Source organism: Equus caballus, chromosome 19 (assembly GCF_041296265.1).
Source record: "Equus caballus isolate H_3958 breed thoroughbred chromosome 19, TB-T2T, whole genome shotgun sequence".
Lineage (NCBI taxonomy): Eukaryota > Metazoa > Chordata > Mammalia > Perissodactyla > Equidae > Equus > Equus caballus.
Window position 1 is genome coordinate 3,406,154 of NC_091702.1, and position 24,606 is coordinate 3,430,759.

Genomic DNA, 24,606 nt, shown 5'->3' on the forward strand with positions numbered 1-24,606 from the left:
CTTGCAAAACTGAATCAAGAAGAAATAGAGAATCTGAATAGACCAATCACAGTCAAAGAGATTGAAGTATTTCTCAAAAGTTTTGAAAAAATAAAAGTCCTGGACTAGATGTTTTCTCTGGTGAGTGCTACGAAACATTCAAAGATAACTTAATGGTTATCTTCCTCAAACTATTCCTAAAATTTTAAGAGATTGGGATGCTTCCTAAACTTATTGCATTAGGCCAAAATTACACTGACACCAAAACCAGACAAGGACAATATACAAAAAAGGAAATTACAGGCCAATATCACTGATGAACACAGATGTAAAAATCCTTAACCAAATATTAGTAAATTAAATGCCACAATACATTGAAAGGATCATACACCATCATCAAGTGGGATTTATTCCAGTGATGCACAGATGGTTTGACATCTGCAAATCACTCAATGTGATACACCACATTAGTAAAGAATAAAAATCACATAAGTATCTCAATAAGTGCAAAGAAATTGACAGGATTCACAATACATTTATGATAAAAACACAATAAAATGTGTATAGAAGTAAAGTACCTTAGCATAATCAAGGCCATGCGTGACAAACCTATAGCTAACATCATATTCAATGGTGAAAAACTGAAAGCCATTCCTCTGAGAACAAGAACAAAACAAGAACACTCACCAATCTTATTCAACATAGAACTGGAAGTTTTATGCAGTTCAATTAGGCAAGAAAAATAAATAACAGGGATCCATCTAGGAAAGGAAGAAGTAAAAATGTCACTATTTGTACATGACATGATTCCACTTATAGAATAGCATCAAGAACCACCAAAAGACTGTTAGAATAATCAAAGAATAAACAGAATAATAGCAAAATAATAGAATAAAATTTCAGTATACAAAATCAACATACAAAAATCAGTAGTATTTCTATACACTAATAAGGAAGTAGCAAAAAGAGAAATAAGGGATATAATTGCATTTATAATTTTAACAAAAGGCACAAAATATCTAGAGGTACATTTAAACAAACAGTTAAAGACATACACTGAAAATGATAAGATGCTATTGAAATAAATTGAATTGAATAAAATATAAAGAAATGGAAAGATATTCCATGCTCATGGATTGGAAGAATAAACATAGTTAAAATGTCCATATAACTTAAGGCAATTTGCAAATTCAGTATAATCTCAATAGGAATCCCCATGATATCTTCATGGAAGTAGAAAAAAGCATTCTAAAATTTATATGGAACCAAATAAACCCCCAAATAGTCAAAACAATCCTGAAAAAAAATCACACAGTTGGAAACTTCACACTCCCAGTACTTATATTACAAAGCCATAGTAATCAAAACAACATCGTACTGGCAGAAAAGCAGACACACAGATCAATGGAATAGAATTGATAGCCCAGACATGCAACCATATATCTATAGACAGCTAATCTTCAACAAAGCATACAAAAACATACACTGGAGAAGAAAGTTCTCTTCAATAAGTGACATTTGGAAAACTGGACACATCCAAAAGAGGGAAAACAGACCATTGTCTGACAGCACACACAAAAATTAACTCAAGTTGGATTAAAGACTTGAATGTAAGACCTGACTCCATAAAATTTCTGGAAGAAAACATAGGCAGTACACATTTTGACATCAGCTTTAGCAGTATCTTTCTGAATACCCTGTCTACTAAGGCAAGGGAAACAAGTCTCTTACAGGTATGCAGATGTGCTTAGTTATATTCTTAGGAGGACTTCCATTGGGCCATTGGGCAATTCCCTAGGCAAGTGGGACTGGCCCCATATCAAAGCTGAGCGGGGATGGGACTGTCTCAAAGGGCTGCTTCAGGGTCCAAAGCCAGGAGCAATATCTGCAGGCATGCCTCCATGGTCATAAGTAGACATGTCTCTTGTCAGAATTCTGGGCATGCAGGACTGCCCTTGGACCATGTTTGAGAGGGGCTGAGGCTGAGTTACAGGATTGTTTCAGCATTTATAGTTTGATGGAGTTCAGTGGGCCTATTTCCAGGTGCATAGACAGTTGTGTCTCCAAATGAGTCCCTGGGAAGGAATAAGAGTTCTGAGATCATGGCTAAGTGGCATTAGAATTGGGTTCTGAGGTGTTCACATAAAGGACTGAAGTCAATGGGCTTTTTACCCAAGGCGCAGGCAGGCATGACTCCTCCTATGTGCCTTGGTGGATGTTGCTAGTGGCAGGACTGTGGCCAAAGAGGGCTGTAACTGAGTCTAGAAGTGGTCTGACAGTTTGTGGGTCTGTAGTCCATATCACAGCCAGTGAGCCTGCCACCTGGGCACAGGCCTGTCCTCTCAAAATGGCACAACTTGGACATGGTATCCACTGGGGTTTTGCAAGTTCCTACCTGGATCCCAAAGCTCATACAGAGGAACTTTTGTCCTCAGCTGGCCACCACATTGCTATGGAGGATGAAACCAGGGGATCTCCTTTTCAAAATCTTGCTGACATCTATGGACAACTAATTTTTGAAATAGGAGCCAAGGGCATACAATAGAAAAAGGAAATTCTCTTCAATGAGTGGTGTTGGGAAAACTGGACAGCCACATGCAAAAAAAATAAATAAATAAAAGAAAGTAGACCATTATCTTACACCATACATAAGACAATATTTTTCTCTGAAACATAAACATGGAATATATCCTAGGTGTTTTGATGATTAATCTTTTTCAAAAATGCTTTTTATTTTGCAGAATATAATTTTTGCCCTTCTTTAATTACATTTATTCCTAAATATTTTGACTCAATCATAAATGAAATTATCTTACTTTTATTTTTTATTTTTTTGTTGCAAATGCATAGAGGTACAATTATTTTTTATGTATTGATTGTGTGTCTTGAAACATTGATGAACTTGCATATTAGGTCCAATAGTGTACATCTTTTATTTTCCTATATACAAAATCGTGCCATCTATTAATAAATATAGTTTTAATTCTTCCTTTTCAATTTTGATGTCTTTTAGTTATGTCGACTAGGTGTCCTGACTAAAATTTTTAGTACAATGTTGAATATAAGTAGCAAGAATATACATCTTTATCTGATTCAGTATTTTAATTTGAAGGATTTCATCATTACATTTCAAGTTAACTGTGGATTTTTCATAGATGCCTTTTACCAGGTTGAGAAAGTTCTTTTCTCTTCTGAGTTTGTTGAGTATATTTTATTATAGAAGGGTGTTGGATTCTGTCACATGCTTTTTCTGCATATATTGAGATTATCATTTGGTTTTTATTATTCTATTGATATAAGTTGATTTTAAGATCTTATACCAACTTTGTATTTCTGGGATAAATTTCACTTGGTCATGGTTTAGAATCCTTTTTGGAGTTGCTGATTTGGATTTTCTTGTATTTTGTTAAAAATTTTATGTGTAAGCACTCATAAGAGCCATTGATCTCCACTTTTATTGTGAGCAGTACCATGTCCGCATCCAGGATCCAAACTGGCAAAACCCTGGGTCACTGAAGCAGAGCATGGAAATTAACCACACATCCAAGGGGCAGGCCCCCATGTATGATTTTTGATATCACCAAAATATTGATGTCATAGAACGAGAAAAGAATTCACTCTTCATCCATGTTTTTGAAGATTTAGTGAAAAATTCATTTTATTTCTTCTTTATACAGTTCATTGAATTCTCTCTTGAAGTCATCTGAGTCTGGGCTTTTCTTTGTGGATAGATTTTGGTTACTAATTCAATCACTTTAATTTTTATTTGTCTACTCAGATTGTCGATGTTTTCATCAGTCTGTTGTGATGGTTTGTGTCTTTCTATGAATTTATCTATTTCTTCTAAGTGATATAGGTCATTGGCATTTAATTTTTTAAAGTCTGTGTGTGTAATGTATTTTTTTTAAAGATTAGCACCTAAGCTAACAACTGTTGCCAATCTTCTTTTGTACTTTTTCTCCCCAAATCCCCTCAGTGTATACTTGTATAAACATTTTTTAGTTATGAGTCCTTCTAGCTGTGGGATGTGGGATGCCACCCCAACATAGCCTGATGAGCATTACCATGTCTACACCCAGGATCAAAACTGATGAAATCCTAGGATGCCGAAGCAGAGTGCAGAAACGTAACCGCTCCGTCATGGGGTCAGCCCCAAGTGCAATAATTTTTATGTCTGTAAGGTGACTAGAATGTCCTGCTGTTCATTTATGACTCTAGCAATATGAGTCTTGGACTCTTGTCTCTCACTTCTATTTTTTGATCAATCTAGTAAATCTAGTAAATTTTGTTCATCTTTTCAAACACACAGCTTTGATTTTGTTAATTTCTCTATTTTTTTTATTTTATTGCTTTTCACTCTTATTGCTATTATTTCAAGTTTATGTTCAATGAGGAACAGGTCTGTGGAGTTCCTCACACTGTCATGGCAGAAGTGGAAACTTCTTTCATCTTACGTAAATGTAGGACAATATAAAAACCAGAAAATTAACATGGTGACTATGTATGTTCTATGGTTCTATATCATTTTATCATGCTTGTGGGTATCTATAACCACCACTTCAATCAAAATATTGAACTATTACATCATCATGAATATCCCCTCATGCTACCCCTTATATTTTCATCAAGTACTAAACAATCTAGCCTTCACCATTATTTTTCTGGCTTACATGTTACATTTTAGATGTCTATACACATTAATCAGTCTCTAAATTCTCTACTGTGTTCCATTAGTCAATTTGACTTATCTCACCTATATACATCTTCCTTTTTTATTTCTAGTATATTTTAGAAAATCTTAATACATGGAATTTATTTACTCTGTACTCTTTATTAATTAGCTATTCTTCATTGTTTATATAAATTTTACACTAAATTTAAAAAATAATCAAAGATTCTGAAGATGCATTTTAATATTTCCCTTAATTTTATGCACTAATTTTGAGTAAGAATTGATATCTATACCAGGGGTAAGCAGTATCTTCATATTTTATAATTTTATTGATATTTCTAAATTTATTAAAAAATGTTTAGCTTAACATATACTTTGTATCTTGTTGTTTTTATTCTTGAGATCATTTCATTTTGAGTATGTTTTTTTGTTGCTTATTTGTTGATGTAAATAAATGGATCCAATAACCTTCCTGAACTCCATTCTTAACTTGAACATTTTTCCATGGTTTCAGTTATTTTTTATAAGTATGTAATTATGGCAATCACAATTAAGTAGACATTTTATTCTCTATTTCTCTTATCCTTAAAATTATTTCAATTACGTTTGTGAAAGCATTGAACAGTATATCCAATATATTAGATGATGGAAATAACGAACATCATTCATGTGTTCTAACTTTAAAGTACAATCAACTAATTTATTCTGTATAATACCTGTATTTTTTGAGACATGACATTTTTCAAAGAAGGAAATATTTATTTTCTTTCTTAGAGGCAGATGGCATTTTATTTTGAGAAAGATAGCAGAATAAAGAAACAATCAACAAAAATAAATAAGCGAATAAATACATTTTAATAACAAAGTATAAGGTACAGCAAATACATTTTAAACAGCATAGAAAAATTATAACAGATTTCATATTTATAAAGAGATTTCTTATATTAATTTCATTTTTAGTAATCAGGAGATTGTATACTGCAGTCTCTACAAAAGCATAATTAAAAATGTTTTTATTAATTATTGATCTAGGAAACATAAAATATTCAAGGTACTGCAAAAAATTCTATTCAATGTTTCTAAATATTCATGTGTAACTGGAAAGTGCTTTTGTCATATAAACCTTGAAAGTTATTTCTCTGGCAAATTACTTTATATTTAATCATAAAAAATGCCCATTCATATATCTTCAGTGATTATATTAAAAGTTAATATTAATAGCAACAGTAGTAACATAATACTTTAGCTTATTCATTCTCACTCTAAATTTTTGGATAAAGAAGGCAGTCAAAATACATTTTTTTCTATTTTTTTCTGTGTTCAAATAAGCAATACAAGTTTGCTGAAGTACTCAAATAACTAAATAGTTCTAGAATAATTTATCTTCAACCACTATTAGTCCTAAATTTCTTAATACAAAATTACATCTTAAATCATACATTTTCACGAACTCACAACATACTGAATATACAATCTAGAAAACTTTCCAATGACTTATTAGTCTGCATATGTAAAGCAGATAGTTATTTGTTATCAAGAAAATACAATAGTCCTTATTTAAGCTTTTAGGATCTAAATTAAGCAATAATTTCGCAGATGATATTTAAAGGACTGCTGGTTTTTGAATTCATCTGTTTTATTTGCCATGCATCCAGTGCTATAGATGTGTTTATTAGTAAGTTTTCCAAATTTTCCAGTTTTACACAATATATCTATTGCTGTACCAATGCCATTTCTTCTTTAAGAAAACTTTTCATCTTCTGCTCTGTCTAATCAGGTTAATTTTCCTTCAAATATTGGCTCAAATGACATCATTATTTGGAAAGCTTTGACATGGTTGTCCTCAGTCCTCAATTCTAAGGGAAATATTTATTTATTCTTCTGAGTTTGCGGAAATTCTTTGCAAGTTGACACATAGCATCCGTGTAGAGATATCCATTTTTTCCTCCTCCTCATCATTGTCATATTCATCATCACGACTCTCACCATATACCTTAAATCTTGATATACATTAAGTGCCATGCAATGAGCTAAAAGCTTGATTTAAAAATCTTATCTAATTCTCACATAGCTTCATAACCCACAAATCCCCTGTGTTTAACCTTTTCATCCCACTATCCCTTTGCACAAATCCTTAACAAACCACTGATCATTTTTGTCTCCATAGTTTTATATTTTCAGACTCATATAGTTTATTAGTTTATCTACAGTTTTATATAGTTATAGGTTTCTTATAAAATAAAAACACGGATAATGCTGCTACTAATAAAACCAAAAATTACAATTATTTTTTTATTGAGGTAACATTGGTTTATAATATTATATGTTTCAGATGTACATCATTATATTTTTATTTCTGTGTAGACTGCATCATGTTCACCACCCAAAGATTAATTACCATCCATCACCAGACACATGGGACTAGTCACTCTTTTCGCACTCCTCCCTTCTCCTTTCCCCTCCAGTAGCCACCAATTCAATCTCTGTCCATATGTGTTTGTATGTTGTTGTTTTTATCTTCTATTTATGAGTGAGATCATACAGTATTTGACTTTCTGTGTCTGACATTTCACTTAGCATAACACCTTCAAGCTCCATTCATATTGTCACAAATGGCAAGATTTCATCTTTTTTTATAGCTGAGTAGTATTCAATTCTGTATATATACCACATCTTCCTTATCCATTCATCCCTTGTTGGCCGTTAGGTGGTTTCCAAGACTTCACTTTGTGAATAACGCTGTAATGAACACAGGGGTGCATATATCTTTATGCATTCATGTTTTCATGTTCTTTGGACAAAGATTTACAGATGGCCAACAGGAACATGAAAAGATGTTTAACATCACTAATTATCAGGGAAATGCAAGTGAAAATTATGAGATATCATCTCATGCCCATAAGAATGGCTATAATTTACAAGACAAGAAAAAATAAGTGTTGGTGAGGATGCAGAGTAGGTTAACCCTCATACACTCCTGGTGGCAATGTAAATTCACCATTATGGAAATGTGCCATTATGGAAAACAGTATGAAGAATACCCCCAAAATTAAGAATAAAACTACTATATGATCCTGCTATTCCACTACTAGGTATTTATCCAAAAATGCAGAGTATAAACACAGACTTTAAACCTTTCACAAAAATTAACTCAAAATGTGTCATACTTCTAAATGTAAAACATAAAACTACAAAACATTTAGAAAATTAGTTAAGAAGCATCTTGTCTTCTTCAGTTTTTCATAAGAGTTTGAGAAGGGTAGTGATTAAATCTTCTTTGAATGTTTGGTAGAATTCACCAGAGAAGCCATCTGGTCCTGGACTTTTGTTTTTGGGAGGTTTTGATTACTACTTCAAACTCTATATTTATAATTGGTCTATTCAGATTCTCCATCTCTCCTTGATTCAGTTCTGCAAGGTTGTATGATTCTAAGAACTTATCCAGTTCTTTTAGAGTTTTGGCATATAGCTTTTTGTAGTATTCTCTTACACTCCTTTGGTGTATTTCTTTGGTGTCTGTTGTAATTTTTCCTCTTTCACTTCTGATTTATTTATGTGAGTATTCTCTACTTTTTCTTAGTGAGTCTGGGGAAGGGTTTGTCAATTTTGATTATCTTTTCAGAAAACTACCTCTGGGATTCATTGATCTTTCTATTGTATTTTTTAGTCTCTATTTTGTTTATTTCTTCTCTGATTGCTTTAATTATTTCTTTCCTTTACTGACTTTGGACTTTGTTCTTTTTATAGTTCTTTTAGGTAGTTTGAGACTGTTTATATGAGATTTTGCTTATTTCTTGAGGTAGGCTTCTATTGCTACAAACTTCCCTTTTACTACCTCTTTTGTTGCATCCTATAAATTTTGGTATGTTATGTTTTCATTTTCATTTGTCTCCAGGTATTTTTTCTCTGTCTTTGATTTCTTCATTTATCTAATAGTTGTTCAATAGTATGTTTTTAGTCTCCACCTGTTTATGATTTTCCAGCTTTTTTCTTGTAGTTGATTTCAAGTTTCCTACCATTATGGTCAGAAAAGATGTTTGATATGATTTCAATCTTCTTTAACTTATTGATTTTTATTTTGTTTCCCAACAAATGGTCATCTTTGAGAATGTTTCATGTGCACTTCAAAAGAATGTCTATTCTGCTGTTTTTGGATGGAATGCTCTCTCTATATCTATTAAGTCCATCTGGTCTAGTGTTTTATTTAAGGTTACTGTTTCCTTGTTGACTTTCTGTCTGGATGATCTTTCCATTGACATAAGTGGGGTTTTAAGTTCTCCTACTATTACTGTGTTGCTGTTACTTTCTCCCTTAAGGTCTGTTAATAGTTGCTTTATATACATTGGTGCTCCTGCATTAGATGCATATATCTTCCTTAGTGTTATGTTGTCTTGATGGAAAATCCCTTTTATCATTGTGTCCTGCCCCGTTTTGTCTCCCTTGTCTTTTTTATCTTGCTGTCTGCTTTGTGTAATAGAAGTATTGAAACACCTGTTTTCTTTTGTTTCCCATATGCTTGCAGTATCATGTTACATCCCTTCACTCTAAGCCTGTGTTTGTCTTTAGAGCTGTGATGTACTTCCTGGAGGCAGCATATGGTTGGGCCTTGTTGTTTAATCCATATAACCACTTTGTGTCTTTTGATTGATGGATGCAGTCCATTTACATTTAGAGAGATTATGATATATGAGGAATTAATCTAGCACTTTATCCTTTTACTTTTGGTCATTCTATATTTCCATTGTTTCTTTTCCTTGGTATTTTTGTCTGCCATTTCAATTTGGTGATTTTCTGTGATGTTTTTCTCAGTTTTCTCTGTATTTATAATTTGTGACTCCACTCATATTTTTTGTTTTTTGATTACCATGAGGTTTGTATAAAAGATTTCATAGATGAGATAGTCCTTTTTCTGATTGCTTCTTATCTCCATTAGCCTATGAATGTTCCATCCTTTTCTCTTCTGCTTCTACGGTTTTGTTTTCACAAGTTATTCTTTTTTGTTTTGTGAGTTTGTGATCAAATTGAAGTGGATATAGTTATTTTTGATGGCTTCAGTCCATTTATGTTATACATGTTTACTAACCTATTCTGATATAGAGCTGCGATTTTCTGATTCTATTTATCTCCTTGTTCAAAACTTTGTAATCCTTCACCTTTTTGTTTCAAAAAGTAGGGCTCCTTTCAACATTTCTTATAAAGAACAATGTTGGAGGTCTCACACTCCCTGAGTTCAAAATATACTACAATGCTATTGTGATCAAAATAGCATGATACTGGCAGATAAACAGACACACTGATCAGGGGAACAGAATTGAGAGCCTAAAAATAAAACCACATACCTATGGACAACTAATTTTGGACAATGGATCCAAACATATACAAAGGAGAAAGGAAAATCTCTTTAATAAATGAAGTTAGGAAAACTGGACAGCCACATGCAAAACAGTGAAAATATACAATTATCTCACACCATACACAAAAAGTAACTCCAAATGGAATAAAGTCTTGAACATAAGACCTGAGACCATAAAACACTTAGAAAATAAAAAAAAAAAAACCATACTGGACAGAAATAAATATACCAACTTAAAGGATAATCTTGGGAGTCATATTTTAACATCTATTTGCTGTGTGATACTGAGAATAATATTTAATTTTCCATGCCTGTATTTTCTCATTTAGAAGATGGATGTCAAAGTACTTAAATCATGCAGTTGTTAATAGGATGCAAAATAACATATAAAAATTGCTTAGTTGAAGGATAGCAAATAGTAAGTGATCAAGAAATAGTATCTCTTAGTATGGTAGTGTCACATAATTCTTAACAGCTTCCTATTATACTGATCAATGAACTTAACTTTCCCTTCATGCATTCCTGAAGGAGAGAGAATTACAATATGTTTAAATGTTAATTACTTCAGGAAATTAGACTCATTTAGCATTCCATAATCTTCAAGAGTGACACTAAGTTTGCTCTCATTTTAATTTTCATATTTCCCAAGCCACCTTTTCAAGGCTCCCTTGACCTCACTGTTCCTCAGACTATAGATGAGGGGGTTCAGCACAGGGGTGAAGATAGCATAGAATGCTGACACGACCTTATCGTGGCTAGCTGACCTGTAGGATTTGGGTCTCATGTAAATAAAAATAGAAGCTCCATAAAAAAGTCCCACCACAGCCAAATGTGAGGAGCAGGTGGCAAAAGCCTTCTTGCGTGCTTCTCTAGAATACATCTGGAGAACAGCAAAGAGGATAAAACTGTACGAGGTCAGGATGAGTGAAAACGGGACCAGAAGCATTAATACACAGCAGATATACATTACATTTTCGAAGACAGATGTGTCAGCACAAGCCAAGCGCACCAGCATGGGGGCCTCACAGAAGAAATGATTGATCTCACGTGTGCTGCAAAATGGTAAGCTCAGGGTAGCAGCAGCCTGCATGAGCCCATCAGCTGCCCCCAGGAACCAAGACCCCGAAGTCATTCTCAGGCATAATTGCCAGCTCATGAGGACAGGATATCTCAGTAGATGACAAACAGCCACATAGCGGTCAGAAGACATGGCTGCTAAGAGGAAGCACTCACCCCCTCCCACAGTAAGATAGAAGAAAATCTGCAACCCACAGCCAGCAGGGGAGATGGACTTCTTTCCGGTCAAATAGTCAGCAGCCATTTTGGGCACGATGGTGGCAACCAGCATCACATCCATGAGGGAGAGTTGGCTCACTAGGAAGTACATGGGTGTGTGGAGCCGCGGGTCCCAGTATATCAGGAGAAGCATGAGGGCATTGCCCATAAAAGAAGCCATGGCCATTGTCAGCACCACCATGAAGAGAAAGAGGTGGGGTCCTGTGTGTTTAAAGAGTCCTAGAAGAATGAAGTCTGAGGTTGTGTTTCTCTTCTCCATGATTTCTTCTGCTGTGATTCTGTCAATGGAAAAATGGAGATGGAAGGGACTTTCATCATCTAACAATCTTAGTTTGACTTCATAACTTCTGGACATGTGCTGAATATGGAATCCAAGGTCCTGATTCAAAGCCCTACATCCCAGTTAAGGTGGTTCTTCTTGACCTATCATTCCACTTCTCTGTAACTCAAACTTTTAATGTTTTAAATAAGGTTAGTCAATATATTTCACACAATGATATATTCGTTGATTGATATAATCAAAATGAATCAAAAGTAGAAAAAACTGTTAATAACTATAAAATTATGAATAATTACTTTGGCTATTTTTATATTATTTAATAATCATTATTGTGCTTTAATTATGTGTACTGAAGCCAAAATTAATCAGTTTAGAAAATAAACACTCACTTAAAAGTTTGTCATTTATATTTCTTTGAGTCATAGATGAATCTTTTCAAATTTTGGAAATTTTAACATATTCAAATTAGTTCTTTTAATAAACAAAAAATTCCAGTTATTTCAATGTGGGTTACAAGGACCACATAAGGGCACAGATAGGTATAACTAAAACAAAATTTCCCCACTGAAGGAAATAATATCGCCAATAATTGATGAAAATATTCTTACTTCCTCTCCTAAATAACTATTTTTACTTAGATGATTTTTAAAATGCGGCTAAGTTCACCACTCCCTGGTCTGTAACCTTCAGTCTATTTCCATCATACTTGGGATAAAATGCACATTTCTTTCCCCAGCTTACTAGGACTTGGATCCATGCCCTAGACATTGTTTCACCACACAATGTACTGCAATGGAGACTTGCAATGAACAGGTGAATATGAAAGCCAAGCATGAGACGATATTTGATGTCAGTAAATGCTTGGAGAAAATAACAATAACTATAGTGATGAGTAAGGTGATTAAAAATAAAAGGAAGCAATTTTAAAACAATCTTATTACCATGGAGCATAATTATTAGTCACAGGTAAAGTATAAATATATCTGAAAAGAAAAAAAACATTTAAAAATGCCTAAATTAGATATTTGGCCTATCTTCTGAGGATAGATGTTTAATATTTAACAAAACAGATGTATTTTCTTAGGAGACACAAGCAAAATGGCTGAACCCACGGAAATGAGGATGGCTTTATTAGGAAGGGTTTGCAGGTTGGGAGATGTTATACACTGAACATAAGTAAGATTTTTTAGTATTTGACATTTTTTAAACTCCATACTAAGAACAAAATTTGTAAACTCATAAAGAGCTAAAGAGCACATAGGTGCATGGAGCCAATTCTTTTCTTTCATTAGTGGAAAAATGCACAAATTCACAATTTTTGTTTATGTATGGATTTGCAGACCACTTTATTTCTGATATGGACAGTCCAAAAATATTTCATCCAAAGCTTTAGGGACATAATAATCTCTGAGCCTGTTGTCTGGAATTGTCTGGTAATTGATTACTGCAGAGACAGAGATAGTAATGATGATTTATAACCCGACGGGTTTGATTTTGTGAATACTCTAATGCTATAAAAATCAGGTGGCAGACAGAACCCATGTCTTGCAAAGCCATCTCACACACAGGCAGTCTCTTTAAGGGACCTGTGGAAAGTCAGTGTTAATGGCTCATTAAATCACTACCTTCATCATGTGAGCATTCACATTTGAATGGACACAACAGCACACAGTAACAGCAGCATCTTTGAGATGCCTTGTTTAACCACTGATACCAGACACATAAGCAGTCTACCTAATCAAGGAATTGCCAAGCCTTGGTGATTTGCACTACCTCCTATCTAGCATATTCAGCTCCTTGTTTTACATACTATTTAAGATATTTCTCCTCTTATTGCCACATACCCTAATTCCTTCCCTGCAGGCTCCCTCTACCTCTATTATAACTTTAAACTGCCCTCAGGCTAATCTTATTGATGTGGGGATGTAGGGATAAAGAACTCTGGGCTCAAGATACAGACATCCTGGTTTAAGAATCATGTCTTTTATTTTCTATATATTTGATGAGGAGTCAGTTACTTAACCTTGTTTTGTTTTGTTTATATGTTTTAAATTACAAAGTTTCTTAACAGATTCCTCAAATATTTAAGATATTTTGTGCATGAATTAATTTTGAAATAATTTCCCAAGACATTTTTCACGTTGATAAAAATGTTAAGTTCAATATAATTTGCCAGTCTATGTCATTAGGTGCTATTTTTTCCCATATAAACAATAGCTACAAAGCCATAGCACAAAATATCAGTTTCATCATTTGACTGAATGCTCTGTAAATGTGAAGGTGAGATTGTTGGTGAATATAATCCATAACCAATCTATAAATGAAAATTTGAGTGAGTTTATTCTGAGCTAAAATGTGAGGACCTAAGGAAGAAAGGACACTGAAGAAGTGGGGTGTACAGAGTAGTTATATACCCCCAAACAGGATGTTTCACATGATTGAAATGTCCCTTTTACAATAGTTGCGAGACTGTTCTGTGGGAACAGCAATTGATGGACACAGCAGGTAGGTCTGCTGTCTAGGTGAACACAGCAGGAGGGTAGGTCTGTTGTCTAGAGTTGGGTGGTCACAGGCAAGCACAACAATCAGTTCCTAGCCTAAGGAAAGATGCTTATCCTTAAGGAAATGCCAATGTGGGGGAAAGTTGAACCTTTATCTTAAGGCCATTTGTTCTTGCCATAGGAAATGTTTAAAGCAGGTATACAATGCATGCTAGATGGTCATGTCAGGTCCTTTTGGAAAAAACAAAGTCAGGCCAAATGACTTCCTCATATACTCCAACATATCCTATTGCTTGCCATTTCTATTTGTCAAGAAATACATACATGCACACACACACTCTCTCATGTGTGTCTAAATAAATAATAATACATTTGGAACCATGACTCTTTAAAATGAAAATGTAGTTTAATAATTAGCTCTGTTATATCCTCCTCTGTTGTGAAACATTGTGATATATGATATTTTAGAATATTAGGCTTTTCAACATACTATAAAAGATAGTTTAATAGATAGGTCACTTTTTGTATTACTTAATTTCATGTACATAACTAATGCAACTTGATCTTTTTCACTAAATATCATACAAAACATTTTTAATAAAGAATTTATTGGCATTATGGATATATAAATGATTTTACCTGCTAAGTGAAACATTTAGCCTTTAATTAAAAGTATGTATTAACTCAGCTAAAATTATGAGAATGTGCACAGATGCTTATAACTATTGGTCAATTGTGAACCAAGTTAATGTCAGGCTATTAAATAAGATGACTGAAATTGAGTGAAAATTTTTTTAAAGATAGATATTTTCATGAAGTGAGAGAAATATTTCCCCTTTAGGAATAGGTTATGGATAGTTTTCCAGGTGTACATTTACATATCCTTCAGAGAAAGAAAAATAAAGTTTTCTTCATTATTTTTAATGTAACAAAGCATCTTGCCCCCAGAATTTTTCTTATTTATTCTAGGTGCTTTATTTAGAAAATATCTGAGGAATTCTGTGTCTATAAATCCCCAAATCATGCCCTTTCTGAAGCTGGTAGAGAAATTGATTACAGTCTCCTTCTCCATATTTGCACTGGCTTATAAGATATAGTAGAGATCATTGTCATGAACTGTTGGAGATTCCTTACACAATCTCCTTTTCTCTTCCTTCTGCCATTGTGCCCTCAACAAAGAAAGTGTCTCTGTGTCCACAAGGTGTTGATATAGCAAGGTTAATTTCTTGAAACAGCAACACTGTTCATTGAAAAAATCCACTAATATGAACTCAGTAATTTGAATGGATTGATTGCCTATTCAGGAAGATATATTAGCCTACTGGTTCTGGGTGGACCAGCTCACAATTTACACCTTCAGAATAAATGTGGACAATAGGGAGACTTTTATTTTGTATCACTTTTGGATGAAATTTTACAAAGGTTACTCTGCAACTCAAAATTCAGGTGTAGAATGCCAAACACTTAAAACATAAGAATAATTTGAAATTACTTCCTAAAATAATGGAAAAATAATTCTCAAATTAGACTCACCTCTATAGTAGACAGTCATAATCCATGAGACATACACAGGGTACTGGATCTTTTTAATAGGTTGGCTACACATGTTTGCTTACATCAGTGTTGAGGGTACTGCTTTCTCCTCCTGGCCTCATGCCATACTTATTGGGAAGTCCTATGTGACCAATTAAAACTTCTTACACCTACACAAGACCTTCCCTGGGGCAATGAGACCTACAAAGGCAAGTCTCCTTTGGCAAGGGAACACAGATTTAAGGGTTTATTAAGAGTAAATGATGCAATGAACTAATTTAACACCCAGGTTTTGCTAAAGGCAAAATAACCCTGCATGGGAAGGTGAAGAGTTGTGGCACTGTAAGGATAACAGCAAATACAAGAACTTTTCAAAGGCAAAACACGAATTCCATTCTTTAACCTGAAGAAATATGACTTAATTGCCTGAAATATAGATTGTTCACTTTTGTAACTGTTGGATGATAATAATAATAGATTTTATTTATTAAGCATTTCTAAATGCTAGCAAATATGATCAGCATTTTACATATATTTCATGCATTTTATTTAACCTTTAAAACAGCCCTTTGATCTATGAACTTCTGCATTCTACTAGAATGCAGACAATGTTAACATTTTTAAGCAACATACCTATATTTAACTGTCCTGAGGTAGCAGAGTAGAGGAATTTATGTTTAAATCACCTCGGATTTGTGATTCTTAAACTTTAGGGAACATTTGAATCACTCAAAGGGAGGGTCAGATACACGTTTAGAACTATCTCCTTAAATAAGCCATTTAAAGTTGAATTTTGACTCTATCCTTAGTCTTCTGTGCTTTGATAGCCTCTAAACTCATTGATTTCCAATTTTGTGTGATTTTTTAGAATCCTTTTTCTATTCCCTGTGCGTTTCATGAACTTGGATTAGCACTATGAGTGAGCTTCGTCTTCCTCATCTGTAAAGTACACATAATAACATTGCTTAGTCTGTAGGATTATGAGAAGGATTAAATAAAATATTTGTAAGTTTCTTGGAAGAGTATCTGACCCTTTGTAAATCATGTATCAATGTTCATTGTTATCATCATCGATTGTTTCCAATGGGAAAAAAATGTATCTTGAAAGCAGGGCTTTTGTTGATTCTGGCTCAAGTGTTATGAAAAATTATCTAGAAAAGAAGCAATAGGAGAACAGTCTGCCCTTTTAATGTTATACTTGGTCATTGTTAACAGGACTGCTCAAAGATTATTTAGTTCTCTGGGTGAATGCACCTGTGTGTGACTTACCATTTACTGATACTCAGTGCCCAGAATCTGTGAAGATGCATATTAATATGTATATTTGTGTCCAGTACAGATGCAAATAATTTATGTATAGTAATAAATTAAGAAATCAACCAGTTTTACTTAGCTAAAATCAAAAACCCAAGCAATGAGAAGTTATTTTCCTCCTGACACCAAATGTGTGTTGTCTTTTCCAACATTCTGACAACAACTGGATATCCTACAATTTAATCAATTCTGATACTACCTGGAGTCAGTGCAGACTCCACAGACTTAAGGGCTCAGTCACAAAAGACTGCCTCCTTCAGATGTTAGTCACAAGTATCAGGTTTTGATGTAACCCACACTTCTTTCCAACTTGGCCACAAAGAGTTCCCGTGACCCCCTCCTCAGCTTCTGTAATTTCCTAGAACGACTCACAAAAGTCAGAACAATGCTATTATAATGATTACAGCTTATTAGAAAGGATAAAAAGGGACAACCAGGTAAAGTGGTTCATGAGTGAGTTTCAGAAGAGTCTCGATTGCAGAAGCTTCTATCCCCATGGAGTTAGGTTGCACCATCCTCCTGTCTGTGTTTGTGAATTCTGACCCCTCTTCTGCCTCTGAACCCTGTCATTTAGGAGTTTTATGGGGGTTTAGTTACATAGGCATGATTGTAGTTATTGATGATTAACTAAATTTCCAGTCTATCTCTCCTCCCTAGAGATTGGGGAATGGAACTAAAGGTTCCAAACTTCCAATCGTGGCTTGGTATTCTGGCAACCAGGTCCCATCCTCAAGCTATCTAGGGGCCCACCAAGAGTCTCCTCATCAGAACCAAAAACAGCCCTATCCCACTTCCACTCTGGAAATTACAAGGATGCCAGGAATCTAGGACAAAGACTATTTTTATGTTATAAAACTAAAAGAAAAAATGAAAATAAAAAATAGCATTTATTTCAGTATAGCCTTCTCAGAGGTCTATAAAAAGCCCTCTTCAACTCAAATGCTCTTTGAACCAGCTCTAACACCCGCTTTGTCCCCTCTTGAATAAGTTAAACTGTGAATACACGTTCATTTATTTCATATTTTTGTGAGTGTTATGTTTTTAACTTTGGAAAAATTTAATTTTTGCAGAATATTCATCTGATTATGTCTCAAATTGGATCAGATTTAAAATTGATCTGGTAAGTGCATAAGTAACTACTGCATAGGCCTCATAAGCATACAACCCGCTTTCCCATATTTCTCATGCAGAACCCTGGTGCCATGTGAACTTCTTTGACATCGGTTACCAAAAGGAATATTTGGAACATGAGATCCCACTACATAGAACACAAGCAACATCTAAAAAGCACTGGGAATTAGGTTAGCAGGGTCAAAGAATGTGGTTTCATGCTTAAGGTTGGCAAACTCCAGAGGTGGCAACACATGAAGACGTTTTAACCTGTTCATTGTCTGAACCCAAATGGAAAAGCACAATGAGGACTTGGTCTCACAAGGCCAAAATCAGTCTGAATGGAAGGAAAGGATAGATGAGGCACATGAAAAATACTCTTCTAAGATCTGTTGACAGACTGTAGGCAAGCTACATGAGTTATCCAAAACAAGATGACCCAGGACCCAATAAGCAGATGTCAAAACACTGTCAGGGAAAAAATTATGTAAATAAGTGACCACTGACCCATGAAATAATTTGTAGTTAGGTGTGAGCATACTCCTTTGAGGGTCCTCAAAAATGGCTGATGAATACTTGATTATTTCAATGAATAAAATTGGGAGGGAGACTTTAATGGCCAATGGTCTTTGCTGCTAAACACACAACACATATAAGATGCTCCAACCTGCTCAAAATGTCAACAGAAAGCACTGTGAATATTGCTGCTCACAGCTACACCTGCAGGATTGAGAATCTCTAATTTTAACGTTTACGCATTACAAATAAACAAGTAATGTGAGGTGTATGAAGTCATGTATTATTGTACATCCTAACCAAAGCTTGAAATTGACAAACTTTCACTTTTACCAATCTCTTAACGATGGAGAAAATCACGTTTTACTTATAACTTGTATTTGCTTGATTTCTAATGAGGTTAAATATCATTTCATTCACTCAATTGCAATTCATTTTTTCTTTTCTGTAAAATTATTTATTCTTGCCATTTATCCATTTATTTCTTCTGACATTTAGGACTATTTATTTGTAAGTATTCTTTATATGCTTGATCACTTATTAATTATAAATGTTGCATTTTTCTTCTGTTATGACTGTTAGTTACTAAGTTAATTTTTTTATTTTTTAATAGAAATTGTATATTTTAAAAATATAAATGATGTTTTGATATATGTGTACATATATATAGTGAAATGAGTATGATAATCAAGCTAATTAACATATCTTCTGCTCACATAGTTGCTATTTTTTTTATGAGCTAAGAGCACCTGAAATCTACTCTTTTAGCAAATTTATGGTATTCAATACAGTATTATTAACTATAATCATCACACTCTGAGTGAAATATCTAGATTTATTTATCCTACATAACAGCAAATTTATGCCCTTTGACCAATATTCCCCCATTTCCCTCTGTCAGTGTCTCAATCCAATGTACACACCAGGATAGATGCAGAGAGGGTTGACGGCCACTCTGAGTTTATTATAACCAGCATTTCAATATACAATTGCTTACATCTGTTAAACATACACAAGTGTTCTGGACAATGTAATTAGCAAAGGTCAAGAATTCTTAGTGATTTCTCAAGGAGCCCTCCCTTGGCCTCTGTTTTGATATTATCATGTTATTGCTGTGCTCATATATTTTTATCATAGAGCAGGCAAGGCCTCCTAGGCAATGGCCCCTCCTGCTCCCAATACCATGTCTCCATCTGTGCCCCCAAGTGACCGTGCCTGTCTTAGGTTGCCTCCCTCAGGAGGTCTTACCTGTCATTGGCTAACCAGCCTTCTCACCTCTGGGTCACAGTTCGTTGGCAAGCCTTTTCCAATGATTATTAACCCTTCCTGCATCAGGGACAGCTACATTTCCCCCATTTTTGTTTTTTAAGGCAAGGAAGGCATCATGTTGTGCTGAGGCAAGAAGGCCCATCATAACCCATGCTTGCTCTTGTTGCCTTCGTTGTTTTTTCAGGGAGCACAGCAGATGTAAAACATAAACTATTAACATGGACAGTATAAAAATCACACTAGTATTAACATATATGTGTAAATTGAGGCCCAAGAACCAATTGGAGATCTCTAGCCAGTGTACCCTATTTTCAATGTCTTGAAATATTTCTTGAGAGAACACCTTATGTACTTCTTGTAACTGTCTCTGTAACCGAGCTTGTAGCCCAGTGATGTCATTGGCCAGGGAGGTATTGAATGCCCCCTGTAAAAGTTTTTTTTATTTCTTGCCAAAATTTCAGCGAGCTATTATACGGTAGGGGGGGTAACACATTGCATGGTAAATTGCCAGTCATATTTTAGTTTCATATGTATATTTAATGCATTTTGCTGCTCTCCCAGCCACTCTACTGCTGCCTCTAATGCCTGAAATCCTGACATTTACCAAGACGGACTTTACCTTATGGGCTGTTTGAACACTGTTAACCAAGGCAATAGTAGCTGTAGTGGCCGACGCAATGATAATCACCATGGACACAATGAACAGAATTAGTGTAGCCAAAAAACAGCTTAGGGCATAACTTTCTCATGGACTCAAGGAGGATATGTAGAGCATGCTCTTTGGACCATGTCTGATTTAGAGAAACAGGTAATATGTGCTCTTCTTTTTAACACCATTACATAGGTCACATTCAACCAGGTTACATTATAGTGTGTTAAACAATCAGAATACCAGTAAGGGGGAGAAATATTAACCACATACATACCAGAAGATTCTTCGATAGCAGGGACACTGTTTCCCCATAATAACACATAAGGATGGGTGGTACAAGTCATAACGGTATCAGAAACATTTTTGACCAATGTTAGTAAATAATTGCCTGTTTCATTCCCATACTTGCCATGGGACAATTGTCATGATATAAAAGGCAACTCAATCCTCCATATTCCTTTGTGAAGTGAGCTGTACACTGTCTCATTGTAAGACAGTTTTAAAAGGGGTCCAGATAGGCCGTGTTCGCTCCATGCTATAGGTTTCTGACTTGATCTGTTGAAGGCCCAAGTATGATTGTCACTCAAAAGATATCCATGAGGTCCCCAATCCAGCACGTTGGCCCCAAAGATGTTGTCCCACCTTGGATATGCTGTACGGCAATGGGACCACTGTACTGAGTAATGTTTGTAACACCTATCAGCTTTTGGACGGTGAATTGGGATGGAAGGAACTTGTGTGACATTACTTTTGTCTCCGTAAGATGTTGATATAGCAGTAATGTATGTCAGATTGGCTGCCTGTTGTCCTTTCTTAGGTTGGTAATACAAATACATTTGTTCCTGAAAGGTGACACATGTTGTGCTTTTGTTTTGATAAACCATACAAAAAGATAAATCGTTAGCATACATCACCTGAGGTTCTTCTCCTTTTTGGTGCAGGCCTGTATGTTGTTGTGGGGGTTCCCTGCTTCCTCCTGTCCAATCAGAATTGTTAGAGGACAAAGGGTGATCAGCATGCCACCAAGTAACTGGAGTAAGAGAGGAAGATTAGGAATAAAGGCCCAATATGTGAGATTCTCATGCTCTGAAATCACCTCAACATGCATTAGAGAAGAAAAGAGGAAAAAGAAAAAAACTGATTTACTTATCCGTTTGTCTATTTTCTGGTAATTCCAGAGCAGGCCATTCACATTTTGATGGAATCCACTTAAGGCCTTTATCTGGCAAAACACAAAGAGCTCCTCTCTTCCCACATTTAACCATAAAAGAGCCCTCCCAGATATCCATATAAGGACATTTTTATCCACACTTTGCCAAGGTTTTGTGTTGAAACAGATGTGTGTAATGCTTGCCTAGTTGGGCCACATGGTTCTGAGTTTGACCCATATATCTTTCTGCAGCTGATGTGCCATCCTCCGCTAGACTCAAAAAATCTAATGTACATAAGGCGTGATTGAGAATACCTTGTGGATCTTTCTTACAATACTCATTTCCCCCTTTCATTTTTTATAAAGCAGCCTTTAGCATTCTATGGCATCGGTCAATAATAGCTTGCCCCGTAGAATTATAGGGGATGCCAGTTTTATGGATGAAAGTTTAAAACAGAGGGCAAAAGCAGGACAGCATTAGCTACTTAAGTGGGATCCATAAGAATATTCAAAGGAACAAAAGGAAAGGTGTGCAGGGCTAGATACACAGCTGCCAATTCTACAATTTGATTAGTTGAATGTCTGTGAGAGACATTGGTCTGCCAGTCACTATTAGCAAGCAAAGCTATATTGGCTTTTCTGTCTTTTCCAGAGCCACCAGTGAACATGGTTAAGACATCAGGAATAGGTTGGGAAGATAAGGTTAGCTGAGTTTGTGTACAAAAACGAAAGAGCAGATGGGACAGGGATTTAAAAGAAATCTCACCCATATAAGATTGCAAAGCCATTTGTATTTGTGAATTGATCATCATAACATGATCAAATTGAGAATATGTGCAAGGTAAAAAAGTCGTCTGAGGGTCAGTGCCTCACAATTGTAAACACCGTAAACATCCCCTTTGAATAACCTCCACTATTCCATCAAAATGTGTGTAGAGTACCTTAGCTGGTGTGTGGGGCAAGTATACCCACTCCAAGCACTTTATAACCTTGCCTGCTTTTTGAAAGATGATACCAGCAGGACTTTTAGGTGTGTTTATCACATAAAGGCATAAGGGAATTTCCAGATCAATGCGATTTAAAACTTGGGAGGTTAGAGCCTTGTTTACTAGGCTTAGTTCTTGCTTTGCCTCAGAGGTAAGAGTGCACATAGAAGAGGGGAAAGAGTCACCATGTAGTAAGGAGAACAAGTGACTCAGAGTCAGGATGCCAAGAAACGGCTGTATTTTCAATGTAACTAATGTTAAAGTATTGGGTATGGAAATAGAGGGAATGCATGGCTTTACCAGGTGTCTATCAATCGTTAATCCTAGAAATTTCCAGGGGGAGGTAAACTGTACCTTATCTTGCACCACAAGCAGGCCTTTGCCTTTTAGCAATTCAATTAATTGTTGGTATGCTGTTAATGATAAATTTTTAGGTGGCACTGCTAATAAAATATCATCCATATAAGGGTAAAGATGTATACTAGGCTATTTGCTTTGAAAAGTTAATATCACATCTCCTACTAATTGTTGGCATATGGTAGGACTGTTTTTCATGCCCTGAGGCAAGACCTTCCACTGACATCTCTTGGAGACCTCTTGACTGTTATAAACTGGGGCAGTGAATGAGGTTTTCCCTATCAGCAGTGCACAACGGTAGAGAAAAGAAACAGTCTTTAATGTCAATAACAAAATTTGCCAATTCTCAGGTATTAAAGAAGGGTTTGGCAATCCCTTCTGTAAAGCCTCCATAGGTTGCATGACAGCATTAACTGACCTCAAGTCCTGGAGTAATCTCCATTTTCCAGATTTCTTTTTTATCACAAATACTGGGGTGTTCCAGGGACTAGTTGAGGGTTCAATATGGCCTACTTTTAGTTGTTCCTATACTGGCATCTTTAAAGCCTGTAATTTTTCTTTTGTAAGTGGCCACTGATCTATCCATACAGGTGTGATAGTTTTCCATTGAATAGGTATGGGAGGAATGTCAATAACATCAGTGGCCCCTAGGAAAAAGACTTAACATTTAGAGATAGTTTCCATTGAGAAAGTAAATCTCACTCCCATAGGGAGTATGGAGTTGGAAGAATGTAGGGTATAATTAAGGCAATTCTGTTTTCAGGTCCTCTGACTTTGAGTACGTGATCACTTACCTCAGGCATCATAAGCCCCCTTACACCTTGTACAGATGTAGAGGTTTGATTTTTAAGCCAATGGGGAGGCCAAGGGGGCAAGGCTATAATGGCTTTATCGGCCCCAGTATCCAGAAGCCCTTCAAAGGGAATCTCCTGTATGTATACTGTAAGAGTGGGCCAATTTAATCTTAATTTAATGACTGTATCCAGAAAGCACCGTTCCCAGTGTGGCCGAAGCCACTGGCCCCCCTCTTGGCAGCTGAGGCGTGAGCAGGGGACAAGTAAGGTATTAATATCAACTGAGCTATCCTCGTAAAAGCTTCTATCACATTATAACTAGATGAACGGACCGTGATTTTTATTTCACCTTGATAGTCACATCAATTACCCCAGGAATACTGTTTAAGCCCTTCAAAGCTGAACTAGAGCATCCTATTAATAACCCAAAATATCCTGATTGTAAAGGCCCCCATACATAGGTAGGAACAAGAGAGGTTTCATCAGCACAATCTATGATGACTGTCTCTGAGGCCATGAAATCCACTCTGGCACTTCCTGACAAGGCTGCCACTAAATCATTCACATAGAGTCATCCTGCTGATTGAGAACTCCCCAAACTTGGGTTTTAGGGGCACTGGGGAGTGTGCCCCATTTAGAGTTTCCTGATGCCAAGTCACAGTTGATTAGATTACCATCTACATTAATTTTAGAGCAAAATTGATTCGCCCAATGGAATCCCCTTCAGCACTGAGGACATGGTTTAGAAGGTGGCTTTTTAATATTCGCTGGCCCTCCTTTACCAGGGATATCTTTTGGACCGGACTTGCATTGTTTTGCATGGTGTCCAGGTCTTCCACACTTA

The 24,606-nt window shown here is 35.5% G+C and overlaps 1 protein-coding gene across 1 annotated transcript; it reads right to left on the reverse strand.

Moving 5' to 3' along the window:
* Window positions 1-10,632: 10,632 nt before the first annotated feature.
* Window positions 10,633-11,655, reverse strand: OR2T66 (olfactory receptor family 2 subfamily T member 66). Its single transcript, XM_001498405.3, has one exon. The coding sequence runs from the start codon at window positions 11,653-11,655 to the stop codon at window positions 10,633-10,635; it is 1,023 nt and encodes a 340-aa protein (XP_001498455.3).
* Between the last annotated feature and the right edge of the window lie 12,951 nt (window positions 11,656-24,606).